This window comes from Cyprinus carpio, chromosome A2 (assembly GCF_018340385.1).
Source record: "Cyprinus carpio isolate SPL01 chromosome A2, ASM1834038v1, whole genome shotgun sequence".
NCBI lineage: Eukaryota > Metazoa > Chordata > Actinopteri > Cypriniformes > Cyprinidae > Cyprinus > Cyprinus carpio.
This window is the reverse complement of record NC_056573.1, coordinates 18,205,650-18,217,397: the sequence shown is the minus strand read 5'-3', so window position 1 is coordinate 18,217,397 and position 11,748 is coordinate 18,205,650. Positions and strand designations below refer to the sequence as shown.

Here is an 11,748-nt window from a genome sequence, read left to right as displayed (position 1 = left end):
GACCTGATTATGGGATTCAAAATCTATTTTAAATCTGGGGAAAAAAAAGTAATTACAATTTGTTGAAACATTTAAAACAAGTAGATTTATGACACTAAATAAATAAAACATTTACGATTCAGAAATATTTTTCTGGTCACTAAGCATATTTGTGACATTGACGTTGGTAACTATCATTATTATACATACTCTGTTTGATTCTGTTCTTACACCTTTGCTCTAGATCAATATTATTTTGGTCATATAAAAATTTTTTATATTTTTTATTGTTGATATTTTTGTTTTATTGGTCATTTGTTTTTTTTTTTTTTTTTTTTTGTTTTTAATCAACTGCAGTTGCAAAAGTTTTACTCTAACCAATGCAAAAACATGAGAAGCGGCAGACGGCATCATCACACAGAAAGCAGGAAGTTCCGGTGTGTTTGAGTGTGAAACTGCAGAGACTCACAGTAACACAGATCTACAGCTCAGAGCATAGAGAACATTAACACACACCTGATCTGACCGTCAACATGGAAAAACACCTGCTTCTCATTTTAATTCTGATTTCGGGTACAATATGACATTTTTATTTTCATTTTATTACAGTGGTATTAATGAGATAATTTGAGATAATTTTGTGTAACTTGAATGACAAATGACTTTTATTTGTTTGATTTAGGTGTGATGACTGCAGACCAGATTAGTCCAAATAAAGATGCTGTTGTCATAAAGGAAGATGAGACTGTGACCCTCAGCTGCTCATATGACACAAGCAGCAGTTATGTTAGACTTTATTGGTACAGACAGTATCCTAATGAAGAGCTTCAATATTTAATATATACTTCACAATCAAGTAGTGAAAGTAGTGGAAGGTTTCATTTGACTACATCACAAGCATCCACTGAACTCACTATTACTGGTGTAATTCTGTCAGATTCAGCTCTCTATTACTGTGCTCTAAGAGCTGGAGCACAGTGGTACAAAGTCTACGTGAAGCCGTACAAAAACTCTAAGTAATTTTTCACTTTGATGGCAAGCAACATCAAACCCACAATCTAGAATTCACACAATATAATTAAACTTGTGGAAACACCTGTGTGTGGTTACTGAAATGGTAATAAAAGGAAACAAAATATAGTAGTATATAATACGTCCCTATTTCCTTACAGTACATCACAACTCTCCTAAAGAGTAAGTAGCCATGTAATAAGCGCCACTTCACATTGGGATGCTTATTCTGTGGTAATCAACTGGATGTACATTATCGTGAAAAATCTGAAACTACAAAAAGAAACAGACTACGCAGTAAGAAGAAAACACTTCTAGAAAATTCTGTTAAAACATTCTCCCTTTTTAACTTACAGCAACAATGGCAAAATGGGTGATTATTACTCTTTTTTTCACAGTTCACGAGTTTGGTAAGAACATTATTTCATCATTTCTATCTGTGTGAGATATTAAGTCTATTTTCCAGTGTTTATTTTCCAGTTCCAGTTTTGCTGGGGACAAGACAAAGTTGAACAACCTTCAAGAGAAATGACTCCAAATGAAGCAGCTCAAATTACTCTACTGTGCAATTACTCTACCAGCAGTTATAATGCATATCCTCACTGGTACAAACAACTACAAAACATTCATTCTGAGCGAATTTACAATTGGAAAAGGAACCATGGTTCCCTGAGAAGGGGAATGAGATGTTTGGGGAATGCCTCTGGCATGACAGGTGTCTGAACCATGAGTCTAAACACAACAATGAACTTGATATTGGCGGACGGCAGCCTATGATGTCACAACTAGTGCAGCTAAGAGTAACTTGTAAAAAACGTTATCCACTTCTTGTCTGAAGGAGATGTCCAGGAATTCCTGAAGCATGGCTAAGGGATGCAATGTCTCGTTCCCCTTCTCAGGGAACCATGGTTACATGCATAAGCTGAGACGTTCCCTTTCGAATGGGGACAATGTCAAGTTCATTGTCATGTTTAGACTCATGCTTCAGTCACCGGTCATGCCCGAGGCATTACCCATAGCACCATGTAGGGGACGCAGCGTGGAGTTCCCATTCGAAAGGGAACCAATTTTTCCATCACAAATTCAGTAAAGATTATATGAAAAAGTCTGCAGATTCTGTTTTTTTTTTAAACTACATTAAATGCAGTTAATTTTTTGTTTTTTTTTAGTTTATGTTAAATTCAGTTAATATTTCCCACTGATTGGTTTTTTATTTTGTATTAATGATTTTTTGTATCAACAGTATGTTACATTATGTTAATCCTAATACATACAATTATAAAGGACGTTTTAAACATATTCGTGTCACTTTTGGTGTCTGTTATTAGTTGTACAGCTGTGCCAACTGTTTTAGTACCACAAAAAATAAACGGCAAACCTAAATTCATTTTGTGTGCTTAATATGCACATATACACAGAGAATTCCTGCTGATAATCTTGTTTATGAATTTTAAGAATTTACTAACACGTATGAGGAATTAATCCAGATCATGTTCTGAATATTGAGATCTGAAGATTTATATCATACAACAGAGTTAGTAAGGAACCACAAGAGGGTATATTGTGCCATACACTGTATGTGTATTACTTATGATGATTTTATGAATATTGAGATCTGAAGACTGAACCACAAGAGGGTATATTGAGCCATATACTGTATGTAGCACTGATGTCTGATGTGATCTTCTTTAACTTCATGTCTGTTAGAGAGAGAATAAGAAACACACACAATGAGTCTCTGTTCTGTCATTCTGCTTTCTGCCTTTGCATGTACATGTAAGTGTTGAAGTTTTGTGATTTGTGTGTATCCCTTAATATTCTATATTGCATTTTATACTGACACATCTAAAATAAACATTCAGTTTAAAAACCAGTTCATAAAAGGTTTGATCTACTTTTACAGATGCAGTATATGGAAATGAAATCAAACCAACCAAAACACTGGTGTTTGCTGATGAGGGTTCAAGTGTTAAATTATCCTGCAGTTATTCATCTGCATTTAATCTTCACTGGTACCGCCAGTATCCCAAATCAGCTCCTGAATTCATTATGCTCATCTCAGGCAGTGCAAAAGAAGCTCAGGAGTCTTATGTAGATTCCAGATTCACTGCCAAAGTCACCACAGACAAAGAAAACCTTGTGGATCTGGAGATCTCCTCTGCATCTATATCAGACTCTGCTCTGTACTACTGCGCTCTGACGCCCACAGTGACAGGAAACACAAGAACACTGTACAAAAACCTGACATAACTAAACCTTCTACTAATCAGACTGGAGCACATAACAATCAAGGGAATAACATTCCTAAACTGCCAACAATAATGAGATACAATAACTATGTACAAACACAACATTTAAAATTCCTAAACTGCCAAAGGGCTAATCTTTTCACTTGAGTACTAGGGTGTTTTTTGCACTAGGAGGTTTTATTGATATCATGTTTGGTTAAATTTGGGTTTTGTTTGAGATCATGTTTGGTTAAATTTCAGGTTCGATGAGGGTACCTGTGGGCGGAGCTACCTGAAGGAGGTGTTTCTTGTTGTTTCCAATCGAACATTATATTGTTATGTGTGTTTTCCAACAAAAGACAGCAATCTGATGCGGTTGTACTTACATGGGGGGGGTCCTTCCAAAACTGGGACCGCTCCATGTTTTAATAGCAAACGATCTGCAAATCCAGCGTCGACCTAGGCCTTGTTTATAAAACATTCGGCACTGAAATGACCAGAACACACAAATGCACTTGCTACACTCCATTGCTGCCCCAGAAAAAAAAACTGCATCCACTGTTTATGTAACGCTGGGTTCTTTGGGAAGCTGAACACGGTAAACTTTCCCTCACATCCAAAAACACTTATTTAGAGACATTCTTGAACAAATCCTATGCAGCCCTGCCGAGGATTTCCCGATCAAGCGCGTTGATGGTCGACGTGAAGCGCTCTGGTCGACGTGTGCGTGCACGCTTTGCCGAGAGAAATGCTCATATAAGGAGATCCACCACTGTCTATGTCATTAAATCCACAATCGAAAAAAAAAAAAAACAGTAGAAACTTGTACCAACCCGGAAGTAAGATTTTCGGCACAGAAATTCTCTACTGTGCTCTCAGGCCAAATTATTTTTGAAGCAAACTTTAAGCCATGTTTAGCATGAGAATCCATCTCTTTAACACTGTGAACAACTCTGAATACATGAAACACCATTGCAGCCCCCCTTTAAGTGACTACATGTACTGTAAGGGCACTTTTCACACTAGCATGTTTGGTGCACACCCAGGTTCGATTGACATCAGAGTTCGGTACATTTGGCTAGTGTGAAAGCTGTTATGCGAATGCGGGTGTGCACCGGGGTACCAAACCAGAGACTACCTGAAGGAGGTGGTGTGAGTTCGATTGCACTCGAACTGTGAATATGAAAACAACACGGCCTTGGGTGCACACTTGTTCAGGAAGTATAGTAACCTGTGCATGCGGTTTAGCCGTTTAGAGTTTATTTTATTTTGTTTAGCAGATTTAGGTTTAGTTATGATAGTGTTGCTGATCTTCCTTGGATTTGAGCGAGAGTGAGCCTACATTGTATTCATGTATAGCATTAGCAACTGCAATGAGAGCGGCAAATGAATGGAAATCTGCGGTCTCCTCAAATTAGCCGTCTACATCTGATGCACATGAAAACCCATATGTCGTTTCAAGTATGCCTAGTAAGACCTTGTGAGCTGGTTCAGGTGTGTTTAATTAGGGTTGGAGCTAAACTCTGCAGGACACTGGCCCTCCAGGACTGAGTTTGGAGACCCCTGTGTTAGACCAAGTGTGGTGAATTTAAAATAAAATCTGTTAGTAATAAATAATGTGAGCACTGGGGGGCAGCATCCTTCAAAACATGAGGAGATTTAGACAAGACTTTAAATATCAGGAGAACAGCAGCACAGAGGAAAGAGAGAGCTACAGTAATGACATAGAGACACATTCATTAGAATACACATCAAAACATTAAACTCAACAATGAAAAAAATGGTGATTATTATGCTTTTCTTCTCAGCACTGGACTCGGGTAAGAAAGATTACCATTTATTACACTTTAAAGATACTGTTTTTGTTACTTACTTACTTATGCAAATTATAAATAGTTAAATTTATTTTCCAGTGTGCTGTTGGCAAGACAGAGTTAAACAGCCTTCAGGAGAAATGACTGCAAATAAAGGAGATCCAGTTACTCTACAGTGCAATTACCAGGGGCGTCACTAGGCCCTTTTTAGGGGGGCTTCAGCCCCCCTAAACTTCTGCCCAGCCCCCCTAAAAAATAATTTGATTAATTAATTTGTAATCGCTTCAGTCCCCTTTAAAAACTCATTTGAAACGGCCGCAAGCTGCGTCAAGTTTCGGCTCCTCCCCTGATTTGAGTCTGCATGAATTCAGCGCATTTTTCAATCCGCAGGGGCGCCGATCAGAGCGAACATCAGAGAGTACAAGGTGTGTGTGTGTGTGTGTGTGTGTGCGTGTGTGCATTTTATTGACAGATTGCTATGATATGACATCTGCATTGGTGCAGTTCTTGTAATTGCAGTTTACATAATGTTACTGGACAAATACACAGTAATCGGTTTCTCATCAAAATACCAATACGTCTTCACTGCATTCACCTTCAGCCCTTATCACAGTGTGATAGTTGTTTTTTCTTCCAACAAAAATGAAGCGATTAACACCCATGAAAACGTACTTCAGAAAACGATCATAATTTATTTTAATTTACTCTTTAAAATTTAAAACATATTATTGTGTATTTTGGCATTACATTATGCAACCATGCACAGAAAATGATTAAAGACACACAATCATTTTCTGAAAGCACTAAAGGGCACAGAGAGAGAAACATCATGCGACTGAAGTTATTTTGTTTTGTATTATTAAATATAATTTTGTATTAAGTAATAATGAATCATTAGTGTATCATGATACATACTGTATATTAGGGTAAGAGGCGAGTAGAGTAAAGGGATTTGTGATTTTTTTTTTTTAAGTAACTGATTTATAGAAGTGGCAAATTGATAATTCATGTTGTTATTTTTTTAAAAATAGAAATACATATAGAACAGATTAAACATGTTGCCAACAGACAATTACATTAATACATGTTTTGTCTATATTCTTAATGAATATTAGCTGGTTAGTTAAATGATTTGAAATTAAATAAATTTTCAGGGGGTGACTTGATGTATAACCAACCGTATTGTTGATTATAAGGCTAAAAAGCTCAATAATAATAATAATAATAATAATAATTTATATTTCATTGTAGATGGATATACAAAATTTTTTTCTTGTCGTGCGGGAGTAGGGTCTGCAAATGAGCAAGTCAGTTGAGAATAGAACTAGACAGCCTCTCACACACTATACCACTGTGTTCCCAAGATTCACTGCAGTCATTGAACCCTTATGTTGTTTTTAATTGTCTGCCAATTTCCACGTACATTTCATGAGGAAAAAGCAGTGGTATCGTCAAAGGATAAACATGCAATGTCCTAATAATGAATCTTTGAAGTCTTCATGTAAAAAAAAAAAAAATCTACATTCCGAAACTCAAAATTTTCTAGTGACTGGTCACATCTAAAAAAAAAAATGTTCTTTTTTTTTTTTTTTTACGGTGTTGTATATGGCTCAGTCAGTACTTCTACTCCATATATGAAATACAGGGAATACAATGATATAGTGGTTTACAATAAGGTTAGTAGTATACAACCCTACCCTAATAGTCAAATAATATTTTTTTTTAATCATACCCTTATTGGGGGCTGAGCCCCCCTAAAATGAAAATCCTAGAAACGCCCCTGGCAATTACTCTACCACAACTAAAACTGCATATCTCTTCTGGTACAAACAGCTACCAAATAGAGCACCAACATTCATTCTGAGTGAATTTACAGTTGGTAAAGGAACTACTGAGGATGAATTGGATGAGAGATTTTCTGCAACACTGGACTCCACATCAAGAACAGTTCCACTGACAATCAAGAATCTGCGTGTGTCTGACTCTGCTGTGTACTACTGTGCTCTGAGGCCCACACTGACTGAAGCACACTCAACACTCACACAAAAACATAGCTTTATATAAAAACAGACTTATGTGCAAGTCACTTACAACATCATAAATGTACAACGTCTTTTAGCAACTTTCACACTCAATGTAGTTGGAATAAACTTCTAAACTTGAATCAAATGAACCTCAAAGCATCACAATCAAAAACATCTAAAGATCAGCTTTTTAAAATATTTAAAATATGCGCCAAATCATACAATTGTATTTACACTGCAATGCATATAGGCTTACCTATTTCCACTAAAAAAAGATTACAGCAAAACTGCATAAATTTTATTTGATTTGTACTGTTTAAAACAATTGAAATACTATTTGGCCAGTGGAAAAGAATGAGGTCAAGTATATTCTAAAATACAGTAGGCTTATCTGAGAACTAAACAGTTTTGTTTTAATGATATTTTGATATATTCTAAAACATTCTGGATGATTTTGGCAATAACAATTTATGTGGCACAAATGGCATTTAGTATCGCTCATATTTCCTTAATGACTTGTACCTTTTACGATAAACATGGTGTCACGTGGATGGGAATATGCATGGAAGTGATATGCAGATGAGGTTATGCATAGTAAAACGAGGACTATGTAAGCTCCATATATAGTAATTTTGGCGAGGAAACAGGGTGGAGCTGCACATACGCACAATCATTCCCTGACTGGGATTTATAAAGGGATTTTTGTGCAGGTTAATGGTTTTATAAATCTGAAAACTTTTGTGCGTACGCAAAATATAGCTTTTGTGCATGCGTACACTTTTAGGATGAAATCTGTGGAGAGTTTTATACATGAGGCCCCAGGGGATTTTAAGCAGGAAGTTTCAGTGTGTTTGAGTGTGAAACTGCAGAGACTCACAGTAACACACATCTACAGCTCAGAGCACAGAGAACATTAACACACACCTGATCTGACCGTCAACATGGAAAAACACCTGCTTCTCATTTTAATTCTGACTTCAGGTACAATATGACTCTTTTAATTTCATTTATTACAGTGATATTAATGAGAGAATTTGAGATAATTTTGTGTAACTTGAACGGCAAATGACTTTTATTTGTTTGATTTAGGTGTGATGACTGCAGACCAGATTAGGCCAAATAAAGATGCTGTTGTCATAAAGGAAGATGAGACTGTGTCCCTCAGCTGCTCATATGACACAAGCAGCAGATATGTTTATCTGTACTGGTACAGACAGTATCCTAATGGAGAACCTCAGTATTTAATATTTAGACCTGCCCGATCAGCGACTACAACTGGGAAACCCGCTGATCCTCGCTTTGAGTCGACTACATCAGAAAAATCTACTGAACTCACTATTAAGAGTGTAACTCTGTCAGATTCAGCTCTCTATTACTGTGCTCTAAGAGCTGGAGCCCAGTGATACAAAGTCTATGTGAAGCCGTACAAAAACTCTAATTCATTTTTCTCTTTAATCTCAAGCCACATCAAACCCACAATCTAAAATTCACACAATTTAATTACACTTGTGGAAACACCTGTGTGTGATTACTGAAAGGGTAATGAAAATGAAACAATATATAGCAGAATACTTCTTGAATTATTATAATTATAATTTTATAATTTATAATCATAATTTAATATCTCTTCTGCAAAATCTCTTGTATGAAGTCTCAAAGTTTTCCTCTCAAAGTCAAACTCTTCATATAGTGCAATTTAACGTCCAATAAATGTCACTATACTTCTTTATTATAATATTAAATTGATTCTGACCTTAGTTACACTGTTTGTGAATTATCAAAAATGTGATTAAATTTCATTTGAATAGTCCAGATCAGCAAAATATATTCAAACTCACCACAAGGAGGCATCATTCCTCAAATTCTTATATAAAGCTAAACCTTATGAAGAATCTCAAACTACACAGAGAAACAGAGACTATACAGTAAGAATAAAAAACTTATGGAAAATTCTGTTAAAATATTCTCCCTCTTCATCTTTAAGTGAGAATGGCAAAATGGGTGATTATTACACTTTTCTTCACCACTTTTGAGTTTGGTAAGAACATTATTTCATCATTTACAGTTTACTATCTGTGTGAGATACTCAATGTAAGCACTTGAATAATGGCTACATCTATTTTCCAGAGTGCTGGGGACAAGACAAAGTTAAACAACCTTCAAGAAAAATGACCGCAAATGAAGCAGATCAAATTAATCTAATGTGCAATTACTCTACTAGCAGTTATAATGATGCATATCTTTACTGGTACAAACAACTACAAAATAGATCACCAACATTCATTCTGAGTGAATTTACAGTTGGTAAAGGAACTACTAAAGATGAATTTAAAGAGAGATTTTCTGCAACACTGGACTCCACATCAAGAACAGTTCCACTGATGATCAAGAATCTACGTGTGTCTGACTCTGCTGTGTACTACTGTGCTCTGAGGCCCACAGTGACTTTAACACACTCAACATTCATACAAAAACACTGAGATCTACCACCATCTCATCATAAAACACTCACAAAACACCAAATAAAATCACCAAAAGAGAGAGTGAACAGAGTTCCGTGACCATGAATTTCATAACATGATCTTAAAATTAGTTCACTCAAAAATGATTGTTCTCTCATCATTTCTCATCACCCTCATGATGTCCTAAACCTGTATGACTGTCTTTTTTTTCTGTATAACACAGAAGATATTTTGAAAAATGTTTGGAGACCACTGACTTTGACCACTGACATTGTATGAACAAAAACACTCCAAATATTATGTTAAAGTCATACAGATTTGGAACAACATGAGGTGAGTAAAAGATAACAAAAAAAAAAATATATATATATTTTTTTAATTTTTAGGTTTACTTTAACCAATTCAACATAGATTTTAATTTCATAATAATAGTAATAGACACACTTAAACAAGTAACTAAAAGTAATTGAATTTAACTACTTTCATGTTGCATTTAAAATAATTAGCATATATTTGATGATTAGGATTTTTTAGGTTATGTGGGACAAAAACAACATTGTCTAATAACCTTATCCTATGTTTTTATTTTTTCTGTTTTATAAATCTGCACTTTTCCATTTATAACTGAGAAATGAGATAAGACTGAAAAATCATTCTATCAAATTTAATGCAAATTATTCTACAATGCTATGACACTTAAGTGTCAAAATGAATCACAAATTCTTAAAGTCAAGCAGTGTATTCAGATGTGGTATAGTCAGTCTCCTCCTCCAGGTGTTTGTAAATGTGTTCAGTGTAACGTTAGCAAAGACAGACTGAAGAACAAGACGGTTAAAACTGCTGTTCTCCTGTTCATTCATTGATGTACTCATTCAGTTTAGTTTAATTTTGCACAACATATTTATAGGATTATGATGACACACTGGCAAAAATATTTCATGTTGTTTATCCCATATTTCTTGGGTAAGAAGATTTTAAACTCTTTTCTTCAACTTGAGAATGATTGAATGAATTAAATTGGTAATTGTCTTTCTAAATTCCAGGATGTAGCTTGAGAATGATTGAATGAATTAAATATGAAAGTTCAAACAGCAGTTGAAGGTGCAGCTGTAACAATCAATTGTTCATATACAACCACTGATCCATCGCCAACTCTCTTCTGGTACCAGCAAAAAGTAAATGGATTCCCAGAGTACATGCTGAACAGACTTGCTACTTATGGAAATAATGAGGAAGAGTTTTAGAAGAGATTTAATGCAAGTCTGAACACACTAATGCCCGTAGGTCTGAACACACTAACAAATTTATTTGTGTTTTGATAATCTGTGTTCTATTTTTGTCTGACTCCGCTGTGTACTACTGTTCTGAACACAATAATAATACAAAAAATATTTTCAGCCTGAAGGTGGCGATATCTACATACACACGATGCCTCATATTTACTATTGTAAGCATTGATTGTAAGTAAACTTCTGCTATTGAACATTATCACACGATAAGCAGGAAATAAAGCTTCTCTTATAGTTGTGGAGGACTGCTGTGAAATTTGTCTATTCACCCATCCCCCTCAAAGATAAAAAAAGATGACTTGGTTGCTTGTTTTATTGATTTCTTTTTTTGCTTTTTTTGGTTGGTTTTTGTATTTGTTTTTTATGGTTTATTTGTGTAAATTAAAAAATAAAAAATAAAAACAAAACTTCTTAAAAAGACACTATGCTCTCACATCTAGCTCTTTACTATTGAGCTCAATTTCAAATAATAATTATCAAATGACAATTTTCTAATTGCTGCTGTAGTATTTTATAGTATGTTGTTTTATAGTGGATTAAATACTTTAGTTTTTGATTGGATATTTGTTATTTTATCTGGATCTTTCTTGTGTTCTGAGAGGTGGGTCTACACAGATCTAATACGATCTAATCAATCCAGACTGGAGAACAAACTATTCAGTCTTCCTGAGAACACAGTGCACTGCACAATGGATATCTTTTCAGTTTTTCTTTTTTATTGTATGGTATGTATTTTTTTTTATTTTATTTGTTTATAATCTATTGGGTATTGATTAGAATTATTTAAAACAGATCTCATTAAACATGTACCTCTTCTTTTTCAGCTGCTGTCGAAACATCATCACACCAGACAAAACAGATTTTTTGCTGAAGGTGGGTTCAAATGTTACATTATCCTGTATTTTCCTCTTGCAGATTATTTACTGGTACCGTCAATATCC

General features: G+C 35.0%; 2 gene segments (V, D, J or C); both read left to right on the top strand.

The window, feature by feature from the left end:
• The first annotated feature begins 512 nt into the window (after positions 1–512).
• LOC122147044 lies at positions 513–3,240 on the top strand. The segment is given in 3 exon segments: positions 513–552; positions 662–779; positions 2,976–3,240. Coding segments are annotated over 3 exon segments (423 nt in total).
• A 4,609-nt stretch (positions 3,241–7,849) lies between these two features.
• LOC109104442 lies at positions 7,850–8,459 on the top strand. The segment is given in 2 exon segments: positions 7,850–8,037; positions 8,146–8,459. Coding segments are annotated over 2 exon segments (354 nt in total).
• Positions 8,460–11,748: the final 3,289 nt, after the last annotated feature.